The 25,338-nt window shown below is 35.8% G+C and overlaps 4 protein-coding genes and 1 non-coding gene across 6 annotated transcripts; all 5 read right to left on the bottom strand.

Moving 5' to 3' along the window:
• Positions 1-4,081: 4,081 nt before the first annotated feature.
• Positions 4,082-9,248, bottom strand: LOC116032168 (UDP-glucose 4-epimerase GEPI48-like). The gene is made up of 10 exons (XM_031274603.1): positions 9,181-9,248; positions 7,522-8,971; positions 6,905-6,954; positions 6,274-6,409; positions 6,081-6,182; positions 5,675-5,902; positions 5,509-5,587; positions 4,822-4,904; positions 4,536-4,627; positions 4,082-4,451 (listed from the first exon to the last, which is right to left on the bottom strand). The coding sequence occupies exons 2-10, from the start codon at positions 7,702-7,704 to the stop codon at positions 4,367-4,369; spliced, it is 1,038 nt and encodes a 345-aa protein (XP_031130463.1). The 5' UTR covers positions 7,705-8,971; positions 9,181-9,248; the 3' UTR covers positions 4,082-4,366.
• On the bottom strand, positions 9,086-15,002 carry LOC116032167. Of its 2 annotated transcripts, none has more exons than XM_031274601.1 (13): positions 14,332-15,002; positions 13,672-13,835; positions 13,427-13,504; positions 12,695-12,774; positions 12,339-12,420; positions 11,373-11,792; positions 10,976-11,083; positions 10,303-10,370; positions 10,129-10,216; positions 9,976-10,047; positions 9,696-9,749; positions 9,388-9,499; positions 9,086-9,278 (listed from the first exon to the last, which is right to left on the bottom strand). In XM_031274601.1, the coding sequence occupies exons 1-12, from the start codon at positions 14,753-14,755 to the stop codon at positions 9,410-9,412; spliced, it is 1,728 nt and encodes a 575-aa protein (XP_031130461.1). In that variant the 5' UTR covers positions 14,756-15,002; the 3' UTR covers positions 9,086-9,278; positions 9,388-9,409. The 2 variants fall into 2 exon arrangements, with proteins under 2 accessions (XP_031130461.1, XP_031130460.1); XM_031274600.1 differs by having other exon boundaries at positions 9,154-9,246; positions 14,332-15,001.
• Positions 15,003-15,244: 242 nt separating this feature from the next.
• On the bottom strand, positions 15,245-15,317 carry TRNAA-CGC. Its single transcript has one exon. It is a non-coding gene; the product is annotated as a tRNA-Ala (tRNA).
• Positions 15,318-15,704: 387 nt separating this feature from the next.
• Positions 15,705-19,405, bottom strand: LOC116032605. The gene is made up of 7 exons (XM_031275257.1): positions 19,248-19,405; positions 18,723-18,789; positions 18,525-18,583; positions 18,339-18,428; positions 18,045-18,184; positions 16,388-16,448; positions 15,705-16,108 (listed from the first exon to the last, which is right to left on the bottom strand). Exons 2-7 carry the CDS (start codon positions 18,787-18,789, stop codon positions 15,917-15,919), a joined length of 609 nt encoding a protein of 202 aa, XP_031131117.1. The 5' UTR covers positions 19,248-19,405; the 3' UTR covers positions 15,705-15,916.
• A 3,039-nt stretch (positions 19,406-22,444) lies between these two features.
• LOC116032914 (nucleoside diphosphate kinase 3) lies at positions 22,445-24,643 on the bottom strand. Its single transcript, XM_031275652.1, has 7 exons — positions 24,361-24,643; positions 23,822-23,956; positions 23,487-23,524; positions 23,357-23,407; positions 23,036-23,203; positions 22,831-22,943; positions 22,445-22,735 (listed from the first exon to the last, which is right to left on the bottom strand). The coding sequence occupies exons 1-7, from the start codon at positions 24,446-24,448 to the stop codon at positions 22,612-22,614; spliced, it is 717 nt and encodes a 238-aa protein (XP_031131512.1). The 5' UTR covers positions 24,449-24,643; the 3' UTR covers positions 22,445-22,611.
• Between the last annotated feature and the right edge of the window lie 695 nt (positions 24,644-25,338).

The following is a 25,338-nucleotide window of genomic DNA, read 5'->3' as shown; positions in this document are numbered from 1 at the left end:
TTTTTAGAATTATATGACAACATAATTAATTTCAAACATTAATAAACATTGAGTTAATAAATATAAAGACAAAATGGACGTGACAAATTACATAAATAATCAAATTAAATAAAAATCCATGATTAATGTTCACAATTTGTACTTGATTAATTATATTAATTCAATGGTGGCGGCCTTCAGTTATTTCTCAAACAAAATGTTTGATCGATTAATGAAGAGTGAAAACTATTAACCGGCCATGTATGAACAACCATGAAGATGATGGAAGCAAAGTTCTTGAAAAAAGTTTCTTCCATTTTAATTTGTTGGTTAAATTAAAACAGATAGCTCTAATATTAAATCTTCATTTTGTACGCATAATTACGATAATAAGGTGTATTGTCTTTTTATTTAGGAGTATTTATATTTGTTAATTGTTTCAATTATGTTTGTTGGTGAAAAATTCTAAACATTTTTATTTATGATCATTATATATATCAATTTGACGATAAAACCCCTAAATTTAGCACATATTTAACAAAAATTTTAATAGAGAACTATTTGTGGTAAAAAATGAAAGTCAGAGGACCATTTGTGGTCGAATTAAAAGTCGATGACTAAAAGGAGTACTACCGCAATAGGCAGAGGATCATTTGTGGTATTAACTATAATTTATTTAACGACTATACTAATTTTTCTCAATTTAATTTTAAATTGCTTTTTGTGTTTAATTAGATACTCAACTTTGATGGTTTACTCAATTGAGTTCTTGACAATTTGAATCAATGACTAAATTGAGTAAAACTATTATAGTCGAAGGCTAACTTGGATAAAATTATTATAGTCGAGAACTAAATTAGATATAATAGCGGTGAAAATACCAAGCTATCTATGACTCAATTGAATAAAATCATCAAAGTTGAGGACATAATTAAGAACAAAAAATTTAATCACTCTAGTCAAGCACTAAATTGAGTATTAACTTCATTGTCAAATGTTCCAACTTTTTTTTTAATTAATTTTTAGTCCCTTACATAAAACAAAATTTTAATTTGGTCCTATGTAAAAAACACTTTTGCAATTTCTATTTTCTAATAAAATTATTAGATTTATAATCTATTTTTGTTTGCTTGTTCAAGTTTTCATTCACACAAAAACTATGGTTAAACTTTTAAAACTCATCAAATTTTGAAATCAATGATAACATATTTACATATGTCCCATTTTACCCAATTTTTTTTTTTACTTATAAATTTTATATACTAATATTAAATTTAATATTATTAAAAAATAAATTAAAACTAACTTTAATTTATCCTTAAAAAAATCGGTAAATCCTGAAAATCTCTCGACACACCCAAGGCCCCACTCTCAACCCTCCCATCGTTATACCCTGCACCACGGTACACATAGCAATGTGCACCACGTACGTAAAACGACATCGTTTCGGTGTTAGTGGACGCGGACGCGAATGACTCAAGGGAATTCATTATCTATAATACACATAACCATTATCTAGAATACACAGAACGTTTGCCTAGAATACACAGAATGTTTGCCCATAATACACAGAATATTGACACAAAATACACAGATGTTAGTGGACGCGGACGTGGACGCGAATGACTCCAGGAAATTCATTATCTATAATACACATAATCATTATATAGAATACATAGAACGTTTGCCTAGAATACACATAATATTTGCCCAGAATACATAGAATATTGACACAAAATACACAGAACTCATCCTCCTAACATTCGAATGCACAAATACATCACAACCTGTGTTAATAACATGAATACACATAATATTGACACAAAATACACAGAACTCATCCTCCTAAACATTCGAATGCACAAACACATCATAACATGTGTTACTAACATGAATACACATAACGGTTGCCTAGAATACACAGAACGGTTGCCTAGAATGCACAGAACGGTTGCCTAGAATACACAGAATGATTGCCTGAAATACACAGAATATTAACATAAATACAGAGACCGGCCGAAACGGGAAACATGATTTCCAAAAAAAGGACAATTAGTTTATAATACTCAAAACGACATCGTTTAAGTACGTGGTGCACATTGCTATGTGCACCGTGGTGCACGGTATAATTTGCCTCAACCCTCAGGGGTTAGATTGGATTTCTGGATTGGCAACAAACTAAAATGATGAAAAAATGGTTTATGGGCCTTTAGAGAATACTACTGCTATCAAATACCGACAAATTATGCTATGGACCCGGTCCATCTTATAAAGGTGGACGTAGGTCCATAACATAACAACCGTCACGTGCTAATTATATTTATTATAGAATTTGAGTTTTAATTTTTGCAATTAACAAGTATTCGTAATAGGTATTATTTGCACATGATATTATGATAAAGTAAATTATTTATATCACGGGCCAAGGTCCACCTTAAATAAATTATGTTAAATGCAAATAATATATGTAGTTAACATATTATGTGTATGTAATTTATTTACAAGTAAATAATCTGTTAAGCATAATCCATAATGCAAAGTCAACCATGACCCATGATATAGCAATTACAAATTATAAGGGGGTGTTTGGATGGATGGAAACCAATTTCCATTGGAAATAGTTGTCCTTAACAATGAGGAAAACATTTTGAGTTAATACCCAAAATTGTCCTCGACTATAGTGGTTTTTCTCAATTTTGTCCTAAACGACTTTGGTGTCATAAAGTGATCCCAGACTTTAGTGTTATCACTCAAAATTGTCCTCCATTAGTTTAGTTGTCAAAAGGGCTTTAAGTCTAGGGATAATATAGTCATTTCCATTTTAGGTCTTCTTCGCCTCCTTAGCTTTATTCCACCGCGTTTTACCTCCAATCTGAAATACTTGACAGTCTGTTTGGGATCAGACTTTCCAGCAACACCAACTGATTCAACAACATCTATACTCTTCCACTGTGTGGTTAAACGGCGCAGCACCCTGAGAAAAATTGGTACAGAAACATATGGAATAGCTAAAAATGATGCCACTATTAAGCATAGTTTGGCAAGTAATCAGGGTGGTGGGCCTCTTACCTTCCTACATGTCCATAGTTTGCCCAATTTGCAGTGAAGTTAATCTGAGGAGTGAGGACAATAATTACATAAGAATTACTGCATATTTTCTTGCACCAAAATAAGGATTCAAATTTACTTGGCAGTGAAGTACATCCATCGCGAAACTGAGAATCAATTTTGCTAAGTAAATTCGCCCAACAAAAAAACCCTAAGGAAGCATCGCAGAACCACAAGGACCACTCCGGTAACTAGCGACGGGAAGCACCGGTGGATCGTCGTGGCGAGGCGGTGGCAGCGGCGACCTCCCTCTGCGAAGCCGCACCTGCGGTGAGCGAAGACCGAGCAGCAGCCATGTCCCCGTCCCCTTCTCTTCTCTCTCTCGTTAGAAGCTCTCTCCTCCACACCGCAACCTTTCTCCCTCTCTTGGTGTTAGCCGGCAGTGTGATCAGAACCGGCGTAGCAGCAACCACCAGCAGTGGCGACCTCCCCCCCTTTTTCCGGCGACGAGCAACTTATGGCGGTAGTAGCAAGGTCCGGCGGTGGTGTCTGACATTAATGAAGGTAGCATGTTTTGATGAAATGACTATATTATCCCTGGACTGAACGCCCTAAACTAACGAAGGATAATTTGTCTGGGACCAGTTTATGACACCAAAGTCGTTTAGGACAAAATTGAGAAAAACGTCGAGGACAATTTTATGTATTAACTCAAAACATTTTCGTAGCAAACCTTATTTTGTTTTCCATGGAAAATTAGTATGACAATTTTGTCCTCACCATACTTTATTAATTATTCATATTATTATTATTGTATAGGATATGTTATTATACTAATTATTCCTTTCATTCCAAACTTAACCAAACAATAGAATTCATATTCCGTAATTTACTTTCCACAAAGCAAACAATAGAATCTATTTTTCTGATAATTTATTTTTCATGAAATTTGACTTTCATTTTTTTCAAATATTTTTTAGCGAACCAAAAGTGTTAAGGGTGTTTAAGGGTGGGTTAAACAGAAAAGGAGAAATGAAATGTAAAGGATGAATGGTGCACCAAAATTTTTGGATATAGATAAAAGTGGTTGAAGACAATAAGTTATTATGCCGCGACACGCATCAATACTCAACTATATATTCTATTTATTTATTTATTATTTATGCATGTCACTTAACTAATCAATGAATGAATTGAATTGAATTGGAAAAGAATTGAACTATCATCAGGCTAGGGAAAGAAAAAAAGAAAAGAAAGAAATATGAAGCATTCCTCCTCTCAGTTTCCTCCCTCCGCCCATATTTCTAATGTCTAACAATAGCCGGCGATGCCACCATATTCAGGCAGATTTCTCATAACCATAGGGATTTTTGCTTGCCCAATTCCACTGATCTCGGCACATCTCTTCAATGCCATATTTTGCCCTGAAAAATTCAATGTTAGGATGGATGATGGGGTTGGCCTGAAGCAATTATGCGTTTTCATTATTCTATCCGCGAAGCACTTACATCCATTTTAATTCCCGTTCTGCTTTCCCGTTTGCTGCATACACAATTTCAGCATCACCAGGTCGCCGGGCAGCCATCACCAGTGGAATTTTCTATCCAACACACAAAAATGGAGTGTTGTTAATATACCATACCTAACATCACATTCCCTATTGACACAATATCCAAGCTGTCTAGTTTCCCGACTAGCAATGCCTAACATTATCAACTCTTATAACCAAATACCTAGACATTAATCACAATAACTAAGTATTAGAATCAAATGAACCATCGAAGCTGCTTTTACCTTTCCTGATACTTTCTCGAATGCTGTTACCATTTCCAAAACTGATGTACCTTTTCCAGTTCCCAAGTTGTATACTTCACAGCCTGGAGGAAGAAAAACAACAAGGCAAACAATATAAGAGAGCTATTATAGACTAAGACAACGAAAGTGGATTACTAAGGTAAGTAATCTCATTAATCATTATTCATTACAGAATGAGTAGATGTGTCATGTGACTCAAGCATGAATGCTGTATATCAACAATTAATTAGTTCATTTAACTCATGAAAGAATTTAATGGCCTAATTTAGACTTACAGAAAGGATTAGAGAAAAAGCACTAAGTTTTCAACATCAAAGTAGATACCCAATATGTGACTGATGTAGGAAAGGACAAGTCCAATGAAAAATGAGAACATAAAAAGAATAAATAATAGTGGGCAACAGAAGTCTGCATTACATCAAGGTTTTGCTTGGCAAGAATCACCCGACCTGTAAGTTTTACTATTTACAGTACACTTGGAACACGATGAAAATGTGTTCAACTAAAATTTATGGAAATTACACACCACAAAACTTGTGAGCACTTGCAGGACTAAACCCATGACACAATTATAAAAGGATAAATATGTTGAGGTAAGAGCTCACATCCTGGTCAATTAATCCAGATATTTAATGAGAATTCTTCAGTCAGAGAACAAGAGCATACCTACGGAAGGATCTGCCAATTTCTTCACAGCAGCAATGTGACCATCTGCCAAATCTATAACATGAATGTAATCACGTACCTGAAAAGATAATAAAATAAATAATAAATGTAGGTCATATGTATGGAAGCAGGGAGTAATGTACTAATGTTGCTTTTAAAGCCATACCCCTGTGCCATCCTTTGTTTTGTAATCGTTTCCAAAAACTTTCAGGGATGGCAGCCTCCCAACAGCAACTTGTTGAACAAAGGGCATAAGATTGTTTGGGATTCCACATGGATCTTCACCAATATGACCACTAGGATGGGCACCAACTGGATTGAAGTATCGCAGCAATATGATTTTCCATTCAGGGTCTGATTGGTGCACATCACGGCATATTTCTTCGATGTAGAGCTGAATGATCAATTCTTAGCAGATCAGGATAAAACTTCACATCATATAAAACACATTCATTCTTAAATTTTAACCTCATAGAAGAAAATAAGTACACTTCATTTCAGATTGAAGATTCATTTTTTTACATTTAATCATTCTGAAAACCAATTAGAATATGAAGGCACTTAAGTTGTACCTTGGTTCGGCCATAAGGATTTAAAGCACTTAGGGGGAGTTCCTCTGTGCATGGAACCTCTTTTGGTGAACCATAAACAGTTGCTGATGATGAAAACACAAGCTGAGTTGTTGGAAATAAAAAATAGTGAGGACAAAGCAATAGAACTAGTGAAGAAGAATAACAAAAAAAGTTGGATAAGAATAAGAGATACATTTTTGCATCCATGGGCAACCATGACTTCCAGAAGGATAATTGTACCAGTAATATTGTTGTCATAATACATCAAAGGCTTCTGCACACTTTCACCAACTGCTTTTAATCCAGCAAAATGGATAACAGCATAGAATCTGCAGGGAGTTATCAGTATATGGTTAAACATCATATCAATCTGTAAAGTAGCTAAAAATAGGCAGCATAACAACCATCTTTCTGTGTAATCAAGATCATGAGCAGCACTGAAAAGGATTAATAGTTCAAATGCTTGTTTCACCCAATTAGAGCTTCCAGGAAAGTGTCCCAACTTTGACAAAGGGTCCTTTAGTCTATTAGTTTCCGTGTTTGGCCCAGCCAATAAGTTGCGCGTGAAACAAAAGCACTAAATGGTAAATATATTTTATTACAGTGGAAGCATTCAGCTATTAAAGATTAAAATTTGTCACTAGTTCATCATGATGTATATGATAGTCAAAAGGTCATCAAAAAGAAGTTCCATGCATCCTAGATAGTAGATGGAATGATCCACTAGCTACATAGATTATTCAAGAACAGAAAATTTTCAAAGTAACATTGTATATAGAACTCAGAACAACCAAAATAAGTACATTAACATAGTAAAACCTTACTTCATGGAGGCAAAGAGCTTTTCAAGTGCAGGCTTGTCACGAAGATCGATCTATAGTAAAACCCAAAACTACATCAGAAATCATTAATTCAAAAGAAGAAATAAAATAAAATGTTAAGAATCCAAAATCAGATTAATCAGCTATACCTATGTAGACCTTCTGTCATGTCTTTTTATTTATTTAAAAATAAAATAAAAATTTCTCCATGTTAAATTAAATCCATCAACAGCCCATGTAAGGAAATATAGAAATCCCACAGGAACTAAAATATGAGCAAATTCAAACTGTTAGGTATTTTATTTTTATATTAATTGAAATAACTAATGATGAGGTGATCCCATACCTAATAACTCATACAGAAAATACATTACTCAAGCTGTACTAATTATAATCAAAAGTTGGGTAAGAACAAGAAACAAACACTTGTACAACAAGGAAATGACTCAAAAAAGAATTTCATAATCAATTTTCAATTCATAATCACTCTAAAACACAAAAATAAAAACCCAATTTCACCTTAAAAACCAAATTCCTAAAGCAAATCTAATCACTTCCACTCTTCATACACGACACACACTTGTAAAATAAAAAATAAAAAAAATTAGAAGCAGAAGTACCTTGTGGAAATCAAGATTGGAGGCATGTTCACCAGCAAGCTCCTTAACTCTTGAGATAGCAACAGAGGAAGAATTGTCCAAATTATCAACCACAACAGCTCTGTAACCAGATAACAGCAATTGCAACACAGTGTGACTCCCAATATACCCTGCGCCTCCCGTTACCAGTATGTTCTGCGACATTGCTTCAAAGAATCCAAGAACCAAAGAATAAAAGCTATAAAAGTGTAGCTTGGGTAAGAAACTAATCCCGGGTAATGAGAATTCTCCAACTTCCGATCTGGGTATTTGAGAATGGAATTCGAGAATTGACGCTTTTGAGAAAGAATGAGAGCCGAAAAAAGATGAGTTCGTGCCCACCGTATACAATGCAGCAGAAAGGGAAATATTGGGATGAGACGAAGAGAAATGAAGGAGAAAGAGGGCGTCGCCGGAGGGGTTTGCAGCGGGGGATCGTCGTGGCCTTGGAAGATCGTTTACGAGGGCATTGTGGTTAGAATGGTGGATTCAATCTCTAGCTAAACCGCGTATAAATGCATAACGGCATTGGTGATCCCCCAAACTCTGATCCGAGGGATTCGTTAGACAGTGGTTGCAAATGCACACTGCAAAACTAACTGCATTCAGTTTCTTCTATTTAATTTCAAATTTCATTTTTTTTAAATTTTAATTTTATTTTCTTTTCTTTTTGGGTTTTCGAATTTGTTATTGGTTAATATGAAACAAAACAAAACAAAAGCCATGCGAACTGGAAGAAGAAGAATAACATGACAGATGGGGGCCCACACGTATCGTATTGGTGTCGGTTATTCGCAATTCCGGAATTCGCAATAATTGGCAGTGACTTCCTTGTACCCAGGTTTGGGGATGTCCCACTACTGGAAATTTACCAAATCCCATTCCGCCCTCAGAATCTTCTTTCCAACTTTCTCACGAATTCATTCAATTTCTCCCACTCTGTAACCAATTTTTCATTTTCTTAGCTTTAAAACTTTCCTTTTTTTGGTATCTCTGATGAAATTAAGGCTACAGAAATTCTTCCTTTTTAAAACATTTAATGAAAGCGAAACTATATATGTGTAATGATTAAAATATATGTATATTTGGTTTTAACTTGGCCGCGTGATGCCTGGTCGTTACAATTCCTTGTTGTTCCAGCGAAACTTCGCTGTTGAGGTGAAAAGTTGAACAGTAGATTATTCTGTTCTTTTCTTTTCATTAAATTATACTTTCCCTTTCTTAGGTCCCAACCATATTAAAAAACAAAATCGCACATCACATGTGACCTAAGACACAAAAACTGTTAAATTGATGAGAAAAGTGCAGGCTACCCTACCTCCCTCCCTCCTCGTTTGACTATTCAATCAAACAAAGCCTCCACCAGAGGAGAGGGTTAAAAGGAACACGTACCGCCAAGTGCCAACGGCCTTGTGAATCCCAATGCCGACTACTAAAATAAATTGAAAACGAAATATAAACATTCTGAAAAATAATTATACGTATTCAATTTTGGTATCATTAAGATTCATTCGTTACAAAATAAAATTAAAAAAAAAAAAAAAAGTTTCAACCAAAAACATGTATGAACAAACACCTATCCTCGAACAAAGATTTCCATGTTTTAACATTTAATCTTCAGGGTTGGAGAGCTGGACTTACATCAGAAACTTCAAGCGCTCTGGATCTCAATATTTTGCCGCCATTTCTCCATTTTGTCGGTCAACCCTAGCATGAAGGTACGATAATCACAATTCTAACTGGTACAGGGTTTAAGGTCCACCATTGACCATTTATTCGGTCAAAATTAGACTACGTCAAACATGGAGTAACAATCACGGTAAGTAATGAAAAAATAAATTAAGATACCTTGGGTATGAATGTACAGCAGTTATCTGTCTAGCACCTTTTCCACCGACAAGGGTTCAGAGCTAAGGAGTCTTTCAGCCTCATCATTTGCCTCTGCTTGGAGTCTCCATTTCTGCAACAGGGGATAGAACAGAAGTTTCATTTACAACTAAACTATGTGTTAAGGAGATCAGAGATACAGCTCAAACTATACTAATTCTGCAATGATCACACCCAGACAATTTTTTTTAGTGATTTCTCCAAGATATTAGGATTTAAGAGAGTTTCCAATATAAATTGGTAAAATGATGAAATGAAATGAGGAATACTTCTTCAAGCTTTTCAAGCTCCATGATTTGTTGTATCTGATCAGCAATACTTTCCTGCACATGAGCAGAAAGCAATAAGCAAAGGATGGAAATATCAGGCAATGCTGTAAGATGTAACTATTTATTGAAACATCAATAGAGCCCCGAGTTTGTACAACTATCTACATTGATGGTCCCCCCAGCCAATACCCAAAAAGAAATGAAAGACCGCTTTATTTTCTGACAAGTGACAATCGGCATTTGGTGTTTAATGAAGTAGCGAAGGTAAAAAGATCCTTACCACATTGCTTGCTGCTTCAGCAGCAAGAACATCCGAATCCAACTCTACCTCGATTTCAATCATCGAAGATATCTAAAATGCATATACGGTAAGAATGGTGAATGGATAAATCAAAAGTTATTGAATTATCATTCAGTAGTGTCAGTAACATACCCTTGCATAGCTTTCAATTAATTCTATCCTCTTCTTAAGGGAACTTTCCAAGCTTTCGCGCACCCTTTTCACTCTGCTTTTCCGAGCACTAAAGAGGAATGTTTCCAATAATTTTACCAGAAAAGTATTTGATAATTTATTCAACACATGAATTCGTACTGTACAGTCCTTTACCTGTAAGAAGGTTCTCCAACAGCAGAAATTTTGTTCTCCAACTGGCACATGCGAGCCAACATCCAAACCTATATAGTAGCACTAGCACGTTATCAACCAAGGCCGTGTCCATTCTAAGTAGCTGCACTGCTAAGTCCTTGGACACTTAAACACTTGTACACTTAACTGAAATTTTGTAAGTACTTAGACACTTGGCCATCTTAATAGGCATTTGTTGTGTCACTTGTGTGCATCCACTTAGATACTTAGACACTTTACCATGAGTAGTTCATTATCAACCTCTCACAGCATATTGGGGATTTTAAATGGGTAACCACCAAGAGATATAAAACAAATCGTAAAAGCGGTGGACTAAGGCGAAAGAACAGATGCCAAAGACTTTGATGAAATCTTTAGTTATTCACAATAATTTCGCAATCTTGTGATTTCACAATTTGAATCAATTTATATAGAGTGATTTATGGATTTATTTCCGCCAATGAACAACTGTCACTGGTTAAGGTATTAAGTTATTAGCTGGTGGAATTTAATTCAGAATTACTGCACTTGTCACTGCAAGACAGTTCAAATCAATACAAGCCAAACTAATTTGACAGCTAATTTACAAAATCAATATCATTAAGTCCAAGTTTAACACATTCAACAAAAGGAAACAAATTATTAGAGAAAGTACCTCATTTTCAGCAGTTCCTTTCAATTCCTTTATCCGAGATTGGAGCACATCATACTGTGATAAAAGTTGTTGCCTGATCTCCATACTACTAACTAATCTTTGAGGAAGCTGCCGCCAGAAGAAAATTGAATATCTGTTACTAGGCAGTATAAGAACATTTTGAGATATTCAACTTATAATTTGCAGTATTTGATGCAACATAGAACACAAAGAATTAATTGGTATTCTAGATTATTTCTTGACAGATCAATCATTGCTATGTTTATTACAGAAGAATTTAGAAGCGCTTATTCTAGTCTTAAAACAAGATGGATTATTAAGGGAACAAATAATCTCTAGCTGCCTTTCTAGATGAGTTGATACACAGTAGATTTTAGATGATCAGAAAATGTGTTACCTTGCTTAACTGTGGAAGTACTAGATTGTTTAGAGTGGCCCCAACTGCAATCAAGGAAACTGCAGCAACTGAAATTAACTGAGGCAAGTTGGGATCTATCATCCCAGAGGCAGCATCTCCAGTGGCAAATACAGCAACAAGTGGGAAGATTAGAGAGGGGTTTAGTAAAGATGTGCCTTTATCTTTCTCGGGGGCTCTTAGCAATGGTGATTCTCGGCCATCTACATGGTTTGTCAGGCACATAGGTTCTCCAGCATAGAAGCTTGAGTCCTTTGGACTAAATTTAAAGGGACCCATCTCTCTATAAACATTTGATGGTGCTGCTAGAGCAATGGTCACTCTCTCCCCTTCTTGAGCAGGAAGGTCAACTGTCTCAGTAGCAAATCTGTGTGTTCGTGCCATTCCAGATGGGGTCTCCACCTGAGTTGAAAACATATAAAATTGGTTTCAGGTAAGTTTATACAAAACTAAGAAAAGTATTATGTCTGAGGATGCCAATAAACCAGTCTAAATTGGTAGATGTATTTAAAATTTAAATGATTAATGAAAATGAAGAGCCTTCAGTGAAAGTTGTGTTAAAAGCAAAAATAATACAGCTAGAGATGTTTGAAAAATCACTTGAGGAGAAAATGAATGATGGTAATGGGGCATTACATAGAACAGTCTTAAGAATTATCCATTAAATTAGGGAAAAAAAAAAAAAGAAAAAAAAGAGCAGCAGTTTGATTAACTGGTTTTGTTACTTTTGTACAAAACAAGAAACCACAACATTACAAACACCACAGTTTAGGAGAAAAGGTTGTCAGAGTATGAACTCAGGACTCTATGCTGTAATTTATAGTGATATCAGATATGTACAGCATAATTAGCTAAATCTATGACTAACTGACAGATAATATATCACATCTAATGTTATAACACACAACAAAAGAATTAATTATAGAAGTTGAAAAGATAAAAAGGTACCACAATGGAGTGAACAGCAGCTGGAATGTCTTGCTTAATTTGCAGGAATTTTAGCCCTCGTTTCCATGCAGGTACACCCATGCTGCGTTCGGCAGGAGGAGATCCTTAGAAAAAGTGAATATCCCAGGATCAACACCATACACACTAGGGTAAATAGGATGGAGCAAGAACAACAAATACTCCGTAAAAGAATATATGGAGCAGCTCCAGTAATACAAACTGAATAGTTCTGCAATCGTCACATCTGTCTAGACACTAAACCTAGAACTTCAGCTGTGTAAGTAACTATAAGTACATCGCTGAAATTTGACAGGAGGAATTAGTAGTAAAAGTAAATGCAACTAAAGAAATCCAACCTGATTTCTTCTGACTCTATGCGAAGTATATTGCCTGAAACAAGCTCATACTGGTAGCGGCACTTGTAACAGGATGCAATCTGCAGAAGCACATTCTTGTGTTACATAGTGGAGGGAAAAATAAACAAAGAGAATACAGCTTTCTTTAATGGTTGCACACAAAGGCATCTTGACTGTCGTGTAATTTTTAGTAATCCCACAAATAGGTGAAATGGCAACCATCAAAAGATATCACACGACAGCTTAACGCCTTAACCTAAGAGCATATTGGCATTCTCTGTAAAAGTTTGCCAATATAGCAAGTAAATAGCCATGCTGGTGGAGTTCTAATGCAAACTACAAAAAACATGCTTCAAGTACATCAGCAAATAGCCTAACCTCACACTTACAGATGGACTGGAATCATCAGAAAACAGTTGCATATAACCTAATATATTCATTTTAGGGGGTAAGTAACATAATGGAACAACTTCTAGATACTTTCATAACTTGTAAAGTACGTGTATATATGTTAACATTAAATTCTTAATAAATATGGAGTAAATGAATAAGTGTCCTGTATTGCCTTATTTTTATGCACCTTCAGGTTGTATGCAAACCTTAACAGACACAAAAATGAAAACTGAACTTCAAAAGACAGATTTCAAATATGAAGGTCTGTAATCAAGCTAAGCATTTTAAAGATCATGACTGCAAATAGATTTACAATTCATCAAGCTCTTAAGTGCCTGCCTGGATACCATGTTGTGGCTGAGCAACAGTTACAGCAACCCTGCAACTTGGACATTTCACAACCTTACCAAAAGGGACCTGCATTAATTCTTGGAGATTAGTTTAGAGGAAGAGGAAGCCAATATTGCTATCATTCCCTATCAAGACAATCAGAAAACATACCTATTCTAGTTATGGTACACAGAAAAGCTCTAGTACACTGAGATTCATGGTAATAAAAAGCAACAAGAGATTCAAAACCATACCTCTTCCCCAGGAGAAACTCCCACTCGACAGACCTTAGCTATCATTTTAAGTGCATCTGAGACCCTCAACAATGCTGCAAGGCCGAGGACTAATATTGTGTAGGTATTCACATCTGGCCTTGACCACTTCCATTTCTCAAAGGACAAACCCTTCTGATTAACATCTGTGCATTAAATTGAATTTTGACAATGAAATTAAATCAATTATGAAGAGCTAAAACCTATGCATATATAGTAAGCAATCAGTGGACAAAAGAAATGCATGGAGTATATATAGCAAACAATCAGTGAACAATTGAAATCACATATATTGTCCAACACCAAAAATTTTCATGACAATCAATATTCCTTCCAATGTCATTAATAGTCACAGGTTTGAAGGTCACCATAAGGTTAGCAAATGAGAGTTTAGTAAAGCTCATAAGCGCAAACTGGAGTAGTGCACTCTTACACATTGAAGAGTGGCTTTAAAGTTGAAATCAAGTCTTTTGATTCAGTAAAGGATAATTCGGCAGCAGAAATAAACTCCAACGGCTATACTAGTTTGATTTGAAAATAAAACATGGAAATGAATGGAAAACAACCTATTTTTCATGTGTACTAGTGTGCGTGTGTTATTGTGTGTATATATGTTAGTAACAGTATGTGTATGAGTTATACCAGGATCAAAGGAGGAGCGCATAGCTTGGAAAACAGAGAGAGCCAAGTCAGCATTGCTACGATCAAGCGCGGCAGATAAGATCAAGGAGCAATCGGAAGAGCTTACGGTGCCGCCGCTCCTCAGAGTCGACTCCGCAATCATGTTGAGAACTCCGTTCGCATCCGCGGCGGTGGAGACTCGGCATAGCAATTCGTCGTCCAACAGCCGCGACGCCGCACTCTCATTAGCCTCACTCAAAGCAGCTCTGGTCTTAAAGCTGCAAAAAGCGTTGCGAGAACAGCAAGAGAACGCACGGTTACCGGAAGCGCCGCTTCCGGGAAGGCGGCGCCGGAAGAAGAGATAGAAGAGAGCACCGGTGCCTGTGACGGAGAATCTCTGAGGGAAACAAGAGAGACAAGCAGGGGAGCTCAACTTGATACTCATATGTAATGTAACGTCTTGAATATTAGCATACAATACAGTAATCAACCACTGCAAATTTTATATAATTTTTTTGTTAGTTTTTGTTGAAAAATGGGGATAGAAGCAGTTGGGAGAGGGTGATTCTGTGTTTGTGTAAGGGAGGGTTTCTAACAGATCAGGAACGAGAGGTGGCTGTTGGTCCGACTTGGACTTTGGACTGTAGTCTGTTATATCTGTAGGAGAGAGATGAGATAGAAGCAGGGAAACTTTGGGAATTGGGATAAAATACAAAAACAGTTTCGCCCTCCATTACTACCCGATAAGTGATTGGGGAACGAAAAACACTATACTTGGAGGTGCGGGAAATCGAACCCCGTGCCTCTGGCATGCGAAGCAAGCGCTCTACCATATGAGCTACACCCCCTTGTTGAAGGGGAAAACCATAGAATAATACAAAAACAATACTTTCGACCTCCATTTAATGGAACCGTTTGGTGAAGAAAAAGTACTTGGAGATGCAGGGAATCGAACCCCGTGCCTCTCGCATGCGAAGCGAGCGCTCTACCATATGAGCTACATCCCCTTGTTGATCCCCCTTTGCATCGTGTTTTATTAGACCTCATTTATGGCATTATTGCCGTCAATAAAATCACACACACTAATTTAGAATGAAAACTGCAATGCACCTCTTTTTCATATAAATCAATTAAAACATGTCGCAACAATAGGTAAAAAATGAATTCATATAATATTCCTTGTAAAACTATCAAAACAAGCCCAACTTGTCATTTAACCTAGTTTTTAAACGAGTCAAATAGGAGAAATCTCCAACCCGATAAGTTTAATCCATAAGGATATCCAGGTTATACTGGTTGGCCCACCCAGTATGGACTCTACAAGGAATTAATCATAAACCCCAATTAGGTTCTGATGCATCACTTACTACAGTGTAAGGAAGAAAACAATGAAATGACATGATAGGACTATACAATAATACATGGTCACTTCATTTCAGCCAAAGAATCAAACTGGAGTTCACAGTAGAAGTTTCAAGCTAAAAGGAATAATGTTGCACTGCGGTAACAATGCGTATTAAACTACTGCTACGAAGCAACAAGCACTACTCTTTCCCTTCTGTGAAACTCGTGATCCAACCCGTTGTGGATAAAACAAGGTTTGACTTCATTTGCCGAGAAGACCTCTTGCCCATGGCACAATGGTCTGGCTATGGCTACCTCCATTTCTTCTTGGAGCATTAGTGTGTTGTTGAGAAAAGTTCTTCATCCTTTGTTCCTTCATATTTGCAAACAGCGAATCCAATGTCTGAGGCTTCTGCTTTGTAACTGGCCTGACTTTCTGCTGCAGCTGCTGTTGCTGCACAAACAGACAACAACAATCGTTGAATTTAGCGTTCTAAAGAAAAGGGACATATATAATCTGGACATGTCCCAATCCGATGCCATGGCAGAGAATTTGGTTCCAGAGACTCAAATGACCACATCTTTTACGGTGTATTTGTGATTGTGATTGTGATTGTGATTGTGATTGTCATTGTAAGAACAAGAATCCATTCAAAATAAAAGGTGGGGTGCTACAGTAACAAATCCTATATTACCAAAACGTCTGCCCGTCAAAACGTAGAAAGAGGAGTACCTTAATAACACTGAAGCCACCTTTATTTGTGAAATTTCTCTGAGTCTGTGGAGCAGCAACCCTACACAAACAATAAACAACAATTGGTGTGAAGGAAGATGTATCATCGTCGGGGTTAGTTTTTCAGTGATTAGCGAAACCCAAGTTGCAAGCACAATCATGAAAAGTTCAGACCCAGTGAAGCTCAATCTCACAAGATTCGAGAATACTTACCAGCAACTTTCATATGAATATAAAATCTAGTCAAACTTACAGACCATGAACTGAAATGAATAGAATTTTTATCAACTTCAGCCAAGTTCCCCCAACACTAATGGAACATTTGATCTGAAGCTACTTGAAGAAAATGTTGGATGTCAAGATCTGGAAAAGCACCTCACTGAAACTTGGACCATTTCTTAGAGTTGTACATAAGACTTTAACATTTTAATTCAACTCCCTCTCGGCAAAAAGGTTTGTTTTGGCAGGGAATTGAGTCTGGTGTGCAACCATGCAACTTGATTACTAAACTCAGTAAGCACTACAATCAACCACACCAATGTGATTTAAATAAAGATAAAATTAATAGAATGTGATCTCTGCCCTCCAATATATCCTTGGAATTGATCCTTGAACACAAATAATGGTATGGAAAAGAGATGTATAGAGCAGCAAATCAAAATATGGATATCAACATTCAACAATACTGTTGCAACCATTATTTGCTACTTTGAAGTGATATCACAAGAGCTCTTAGGTGGCTGAAAAAACTGATAAATATGCAGGACCCATGCCAGCTCTTGGATACTGTTGAGAACTAAAACGGCAAGCATCAAGGCAAGATGACATGCTACTTGCCATGTGCCCATGTGACATGCTTAACTTCTGTCCCACACTTCTATCAGGAGAAGATCATATCCATGGTGGTTACACAGCTGAACGGCTTCTAGACTCATGAAATGCAAATTCATGATATGATTTCACAACTCTACCACATAGCCAGATGAAAAGGTCTATATGGGCTTGAAACCACAAACCCAACCTCCAAAAAAACACCCAAATATCAGAAAATTTCTGTACACTCCATTCATTTCTGCAAGACAGACAATTTAGTATGATCCATTCAATTCTGGAAAGACAACTGTGGTGACAAAAAGACCATGCATGATGTGGTTAGCAGTTTACCGCATGCCAGCTCCTACAAAACCTGTACTTAATTCTAAACTCCCTCCATCCTTGATGAGATCCAATTCCAATCATTACAACAGAACTCCAAAATAGAATTATAAATTTCCACCCTCTTTGATGTGATCCAATCCCAATCACTGTATAGGAAATCCATAGATCTAAAAACAGATTCACACTTCAATCATGATTAACAAACCATGCCTCCTCCTAATAGGATCTCAATTCATTGTAAAACTATACATTTGGATGCAATAATCAAACACCAAAAATTTCAACTTGTGCATTATGCCAAGGCCAACGAGGAGTTCCCATAATAGCATGCATTTAGACTAATAATAAGCAGAAACACATGTCAAAGTCATCAACAATAAAGAACAGCATTTTACCTGCACAACACAGAAGATACCTCTTTAACTTAAAGGTAGGTGCATAATCCACACTACATTATCGTAATATAATGTTCTATATTAACACTCCACCTCAAACATACCTCTGTCCATTCATATTCACTACCCTGCCTCGGCTGAAGCCTCTATTGTGAATAGGAGCAGCTGCAGCTTTTCTAGCTGCCTGAGCTACCAAAGGAAAGTGGTTGCCTTGAAAACTTGATCTCCTTTGAGCAAGAGCCCCCTATACAGCAATAACAAAAAAGTAAAATAACAAAAATAAAAATAAAAATAAATATGCAAATGCCAAAAAACAAAATAAACAAAAGCTTTCACCTTAACTCCACCCCATAATCAACTTAGACAATGGCACAAACAACTCTCTTTAATTAGCATACCTGTCTAAGAGAGGATCTTGTTTCCATAAACCTCTGGAACTTGGCAGATTTATCATGAGAAGCATTATTAGAAAACTTCTGGTTTCTATTCTGCAGGTGTGCAAAAGAAGTGTTCAAAATCAGATTTTAAAGAGCAAAAGAGAATCCTTATATGACTGAACTGTATAAAATAGTAAATGTACTTACCGGAACTACTTGCTTCTTAGCTTTAAAAGAATTATTTTTGGACATTTTGATGATATCATCTGTGAACACCAGAATTATCAGTAAGAAGTTAACAAGGAAAGGGGAAAATGCAAGTGAATGGAGATTCACTATTGCAAATATGGGGGAAAAAAAAAAACAAAAACAAAAACAAAAACAAAAACAAAACAAAAATGCTACCTAATGTCATATCCATTTTCTTCTCAGTGAGAGCAATTGCCTCCTTTGTTAGTGGTTTGGTTGCCATCTAAGACCAAAAAAAAAAAAAAAGGCATGTGTCAAGAGATATATTGGCATTCAAAACATGGTGTCCTACAGTAAGATTTTTCTATACAGCTCTATGAAACAAGAACTACTTTTAAGCATTCAAAATGCATTAACACACTGATAGAAGCAAGAAAACCACCTAAAATACATTTACAAATAGCGAAAAGCTTTGTAATGTCTTTAATCAATCTAATTAATCCTCTACAGAAACATACTACACAAGGTTTCCCAGCCATGTACGGAGTAACACAGAACAGTTAAAATCCAAAAACTTGACCATGCTTTTAAAAAAATCCAATTTAGAGCTTCAAAAAGGCTTGTTTTGGACTGAAAGGCCGATAAAATTAACTAGACCAAACACTAATTAACAGCGAGAAATTTCCAATGAAAAAGAAACACAAATTTTGCGATGAATTTAAGATTCCGTATTAAAAGCACCTTAAAACAATGACAATGTTGAGACGAAGAGAACCGTCCGGAGATTTTAGTGAGGCTTAATAGGTTAGGGTTAGGGTTAGGAGTTGAAGAGGACGAAGGAAGGAAGAGAATGGAAAACGTGATATAATGCTTGCCCCAAATGGTTGACTGATTGCGAAGACTTTAGTACTCCGTATAAATTTATTTTTATTAAAGAAAAATACGAAAAAATAATGAGTTTATTACCAAAATGGTCCCTCAACTATTGCGAAATTACCAATTTGGTCCTCAACAATTTTTCTTGACCAATTAAGTCTCTCGACTTTGAAAAATTTAACCAATTCGGTCCTCCGTTTATTTTTCTGTTAAACATCCGTTAAATCATGACCAAATTGGTAATTTTGCTATAGTCAAGGGACCAAATTAGTAATTAATTTTTGGGATAAAATACAAATAAGTCATCGTACTTTTTGGAAACAAGCAATTAGGCCATCCAACTCAAATAACCCCAAACAAACCATTGAACTCAAAAAAATAAAGCAATTGAGCGACTAAAACCGAAAAAAAAAAAAGAGCAATTAACCCATTTTAAAAATTTCCGGCGACAAATTTCGGCACCGACAATCATTTCTAGTGGTCGCCGGGAAGGCGAGGTCGCCTTCCCCAGGAGAATTTTATAGTTTGTCATCGAAAATTTTAAAAATGGGTTAATTGCTTCTTTTTTTTTTTTTTGGGTTACAGTGGCTCAATTGCTTTATTTTCCTGAGTTCAATGCCTTATTTGGGGGTTATTTGAGTTGGATGACCTAATTACTTGTTCCCAAATAGTACGATGGCTTTATTGTAGTTTATCCCTTAATTTTTCACTTAAATGGTCCCCTGACTATAGCAAAATTACCAATTTGGTCCTGATTTAATGGATATTAACGGAAAAATAAACGGAGGACTAAATTGGTTAAAATTTTCAAAGTCGAGGGATTTAATTGGTCAGGAAAAATTGTTGAGGACCAAATTGGTAATTTCGCAATAGTCGAGGGACCATTAAATTCTTAAATTTTAAAAAGTTAAAAATTGCTAGTTATTCATGAATAAAATTGATAAATGATAACACTGAGTGTCAAGTCACAAATTTAAAAAAAAAAAAAAAATCCCTTTTGCCGTCAAGAATCGGTCATCGTCATCACGTAAGACTCAACCTAAGCCCATCACATTATTTCTTTCATCAAAAGTGGCATATGTATTCAACTTTAAACAACCATGAGATGGTACTTTCCAATTCGATCAACTCCCGGATTTCGAATTCCCTTTCACCGTCTCGTTTGCAGCTTTCAGCTCGCTAAGTACGAAATAGACGTGTGCGTAACACAACTGCATGCAAAGGGGGGTGTCTTTCCCAAGTCCCAACTTTATCATTCCTACTACCCCATAAACCCCAACAAACCATTACAAATTGGCATTTCATGTCTTCATTTAGTGTAGTGAGTTCAAAAAATCACTCAACGACGTTACCTTGGGCATGTAGCGAAATAGGCAATCCAACGCTAGACCATTGTAACAACAGTCTGGCATTCACGAATAAATGATAAGTCGTCTCCTCCACTTCCACTTGGCCACACATATGACACGTCAAGACGCATGGGACCTGCTTCGAGAGCAAGGCATCACGCGTATAGGTAACACCGACGAGGTGAGCTGCCAGCGAAACAACTTCACTTTTGGTAGTAACTGCAGGTTCCATATCAATCGCCAGGGCATGTTTTCATGAGCTTCGCCAATCAACATTCTATAGCAAGATTTAACTGAGTAATCACCATTAGATTCCACATGCCATACCCAAGCATCATGAGGTTCACGCAGAGTTACCGGAATATTGAGGATAATGTTTGCATCCCGCTCGTTGAAAATATCCTTTACGCAACCCACATCACACCTTGTACCATATTCACTAAGTAAGGATGAAACGGGAGCATCAATAATGGACGCATGCAAAGCAGTACTCACGTAAGGATTATTCGAAATAGGGAGCCAAGGATCAGTGCCAATTATGGAGTTTCTGTTATCACCAATACATATACGAGAACCAATCTTAATCACATTCTTAACTTCCATGATGCCAAATAAACTATTTGTGTTAGTGAAGAAATAAAAATACCCATATTGCAATCTTTTCTCCCTCATTTTAGTTGGACTTGTGACAACGTGTTTCGATAACGGCATATTTTAATATGGACTATAGTTCAAAATAGTGTCACTTCTTTTAATGTCCGTTCAACTAATTCTGTTTGTATGATATATTCTATTTTTTGTATTTACATTGTAATTTTATTTTAAAGTATTATTTTAATTCAATTACAATTTTATTTGACATTATGTTATCAATATAATATAATTGGTTGGTAGTGGGATCTTTCTTTTTTATGACACTTAATAAAATTAATGTTAATTTGTGAAATTTTATAATGATGAATAGTGAAAATTATTTAACTTGATTAATTAATTTTTATAAAATATATTTTGTGATTCAATTATTAAAAAAATAATTTAAAGGTATACTTTAAAAAATAAAAAATTGCTCTAGCTAAAAGTAAAAATATTTATAAAAATCATATAAATATAGAAAATGTGTGATTTATAATATGTTTTATATTCAAATTATTTTTTCAATTAATGATATTTCATGTTTTGTTATTAATATTATTTTTATCACGTAAGTACTTTAATTTGTTGCTTCCAATCAAAAAGATTTCATTTGATGGCGGTTATTTATTATTTTGCGTTTAGAAAAGCACCTACAATTTTTATTTTTTTATTTTCATAATTATTACTTGTGAATTTTATTTCTAAGTTATGATATTAATATTTATTTTTTCATTCAAAGGTAAGACTTATTTTTCTTGTCATGTTTTGGGTCTATGCCTATATGATAGTATTGGCATTCTTGATCTTAGTTTGGGAAATTGAAATGTTTATTTTAATGGGCATTATGTTTATGTAGATTGAGTGATTAAACTTGTCAAACAGTAGTGTTGTGCTACGCTTTGCCCTGAAACTTGTTTCCCTAAAGAAAACAAGGGTTGGTATGTTGAAAATGCCACAAAAAGCTTGTATAAAAACAATGAACGCCAACACCAATATACAAGCATGTTGGCAAACCTAAAATCGCTTAGACACGTCTATCCACACAGTTCTCCAGAAAGCAGTTTAAATTAAAATCAGGCAGAGCAGCTGTAAAATGTTTTGTTGCAAGCAATAGTTCAAATTTTCACAAACAAGTTTTGCCAGAGAAATGTTGTTCCTCAATCAAAAAAGAAAGAACAGAAAACATTATTTCTCATAACTTAGATTCATTCACACTTGGTGTGGATTGAAGAGAAAAAATGTAATGTTCAGTTATCACCATATATCCACTTCTCTGCATTGCTTGTGTACCTGACCAACTCATCAGGCTTGAACCATAGCCCAATTTCATCCTTTGCAGTCTCAGGCCCATCACTCCCATGGATGATATTCCTACGTAGGAATTAGGTTACAGAGTTAATGACAATTAACAGGCAAAAAAACCAATGATTTAACAGAAGTGGTGATTATTGAATAATTAGTGATACCTTCCCACAACAACAGCCAAGTCACCCCTAATAGTTCCAGGTTCTGATTTCTGTGGATCTGTGGCTCCAATAAGCTTCCTACCATATCTAATCACTCCTTCACCTTCCCAAACCTACAACAGTAATAATGTTTATGCTCAAAACCCGAATCCTTTCTACTGAACCAGTATACAGAACTCGAGAGTAACGAGAATATTCGTTTTACCATTGCCACAACAGGACCAGAGCTAAGGAAATCACATAAACCGCTGAAAAAAGGTCTATCCTTGAGATCGTGATAGTGCTTTTGAGCAAAGCCTTTCGAAGGTACCATAATTTTGATTGCAACAAGCTTGAATCCCTTGCGCTCAAAACGGGATATGACCTCTGATACCTGAAAGATAATTCATTTAGTCCACAGCAACAGACATAATAAGATGTACATAAATGTTTGATTTCTTGTGCATGCCTAATACACAGTTTCTTCCTTCCTCTTATATGAAACTACAATATGCATACTTAAATAAGAAATTTACTAACATCATACCAGTCCTCTCTGCACTCCATCAGGCTTGATGGCAATGAAGGTACGCTCCATCTTCAAGAACACACATTATCATTGTCAATCCTTGAAATGATTCAGAAAACATGCAGAATGATTCAGAAAATAGAGTTACCTCAGCAGCATGTGCATCTTTCTCCTGGATCATGTAAGCTAAAAAATGAAAGCACCCGAGTAGATAAGTGTTAAAAATATAACTATACATTAACTATGATGACCAAGAAAGCAAACAAAAAAAAAAAAAAAGACAAAATATGTTGGGCAGAGGACGGTGAAAGACCAAGTCCAAGTCCAGCACCAGGTGGGCTAGGGGATTATTGTTAGGCGGAGGCCTCAAGGACCAAGTCCAGCACTCTGACTCTAAACTAAAAAATGTGGCGTTGCTACTATCCTAATAAGTGCTTGGCGTAGTTGTAAGCACTTGATCGATGTGAAAAACACTATACTAACCTGCAGCAGGAAGGGCAAGGATTCCTGAAATCCAAGTCCTGGATGCATTTGCCGACTCTCCACTACCATGCAAAGCCAGGGAAGACGCAACTCCTCTGAGAGAAACAACAGACGCTGCACCTGCAGCTCGCCCTCCTGCAATTAATCCACATCAGGATTCAGGACTGCATTTACATTGTCCACATTTTCTATTTTATACAAAACAGAAACAGTTTACCAAAGACAATAATTAGCACAAAATAGTCACTGAGCTCTCCCAGTTTTTATATGTGGCGGCGGAGATCAGATCATATGCTGCATACCGCATTACATTTGATCTAGTTATGAAACAACTTCGTTCCCAGAAGAAAATGCCGAGGAGATCAGAGTGACACAGTTGGATTCCTTACGTAACCAGTAAATATTTTCAAATCAAGGACACTGTTCTAACTCACAAGCTATATATCAGCAATTTTACAATAACGAATTGCTACTTGCATAGATTATAGTAAAGTTTGAGCTCGGAATTCGATTTAGATTGGAATAGAAGTAGAAAGTACCGGAGAAGGCACGAGAACTGTGCTTGGAATAGGCAGAGAGAATAGACCTTGCGGCGCAATGAGCAGATCTCCAAATCCGTGAATTCATCGTCAGAACTTTCCGATCAAAACTCCAAGGAAAATTCAGAAACAATAACCTACTGGTTCTTGAGGGAGCTTTGCTACAGAGAAATGGAGGTTTAAAGTAGGCAGATAAGCGGTAACGTAACGCTGCAGGGAAGGTTTGTAGTTTGTAGAAGAGTTTTGTAGTCCATGGAGGTTTGGCCGGGTCAAACCGCAAGGTTCGAGCGGATAACTACCTCACGTACAATTCAGCGAATCGCTATAACCAACTTCCTCACTGAAGCGAATCACGTGCCATGTCATACCATTTTTTTTATAACTTAAAAAAGTTTTTGTAAACGTTTAAAAGGATAGATTTTAAATAACTTTGACATAATTTTTTTAGATTTTTATAAAAAATATCAAATAGATCATTGGACTTTTTTGCATTTGTATAATTACGTCACTTAATTTAGAAAATGTGCAATCGAATTATTAAACAAGCAAAATATGTGTAATTGAGACTCTTTTTTTTTTTTTTTTTTTAATTTTGTGGTAGAATTCAATCATATTGCTTACATGGTATGTACTAAAAGTTGTCTTTTTCTCTACCATACTAGTTGAGAGTCAAGATTGAAATGTTGTTAATTCAAATTGCGTTAAAAGAAAAATGTTTTAACAATTGTACATATTTTGCTTGTTTGATGATTCGATTACACACTTTTTAAATTCAGTTACTCAATTACACAAATATGATAAGTCAATGACCAATTTGACACTTGTTTCTTACATTTATAAATATATTTTTTTTGGTGAAGTACATTTATAAATATTTTATTTTTAAAAGTTATGCAAAAATCGTTAAAACTCTAAATTTAGTAAATCATTACAAACTTTTATTGATTTCAATTAATACTTATTATTTATATTATTTTT

This window comes from Ipomoea triloba, chromosome 10 (assembly GCF_003576645.1).
Source record: "Ipomoea triloba cultivar NCNSP0323 chromosome 10, ASM357664v1".
Lineage (NCBI taxonomy): Eukaryota > Viridiplantae > Streptophyta > Magnoliopsida > Solanales > Convolvulaceae > Ipomoea > Ipomoea triloba.
Note: the sequence above shows the minus strand (reverse complement) of the source record. Positions and strands in the feature narration are given on the sequence as shown.

What these genes read in the sequence shown, in the direction of transcription:
- LOC116032168 (XM_031274603.1), bottom strand. Translation starts at nt 7,704, where the DNA reads ATGTCGCAGAACATACTGGTAACGGGAGGCGCAGGGTATATTGGGAGT. An exon ending in ATCCTTATGGCCGAACCAAG is followed by an intron (nt 5,903 to 6,080) that starts GTACAACTTAAG and finishes TTGATCATTCAG; the next exon opens with CTCTACATCGAAGAAATATG. An exon ending in GAACGGGAATTAAAATGGAT is followed by an intron (nt 4,452 to 4,535) that starts GTAAGTGCTTCG and finishes TGAATTTTTCAG; the next exon opens with GGCAAAATATGGCATTGAAG.
- LOC116032167 (XM_031274601.1), bottom strand. Translation starts at nt 14,755, where the DNA reads ATGAGTATCAAGTTGAGCTCCCCTGCTTGTCTCTCTTGTTTCCCTCAG. An exon ending in GCGCTCCTCCTTTGATCCTG is followed by an intron (nt 13,836 to 14,331) that starts GTATAACTCATA and finishes TTTAATGCACAG; the next exon opens with ATGTTAATCAGAAGGGTTTG. An exon ending in AAGGAACTGCTGAAAATGAG is followed by an intron (nt 10,371 to 10,975) that starts GTACTTTCTCTA and finishes GCTACTATATAG; the next exon opens with GTTTGGATGTTGGCTCGCAT.
- LOC116032605 (XM_031275257.1), bottom strand. Translation starts at nt 18,789, where the DNA reads ATGGCAACCAAACCACTAACAAAGGAGGCAATTGCTCTCACTGAGAAG. An exon ending in GAAAATGGATATGACATTAG is followed by an intron (nt 18,584 to 18,722) that starts GTAGCATTTTTG and finishes TGGTGTTCACAG; the next exon opens with ATGATATCATCAAAATGTCC. An exon ending in GTGGCTTCAGTGTTATTAAG is followed by an intron (nt 16,109 to 16,387) that starts GTACTCCTCTTT and finishes CTGTTTGTGCAG; the next exon opens with CAACAGCAGCTGCAGCAGAA.
- LOC116032914 (XM_031275652.1), bottom strand. Translation starts at nt 24,448, where the DNA reads ATGAATTCACGGATTTGGAGATCTGCTCATTGCGCCGCAAGGTCTATT. An exon ending in AAGATGCACATGCTGCTGAG is followed by an intron (nt 23,408 to 23,486) that starts GTAACTCTATTT and finishes GTGTTCTTGAAG; the next exon opens with ATGGAGCGTACCTTCATTGC. An exon ending in CTGGTCCTGTTGTGGCAATG is followed by an intron (nt 22,944 to 23,035) that starts GTAAAACGAATA and finishes TTACTGTTGTAG; the next exon opens with GTTTGGGAAGGTGAAGGAGT.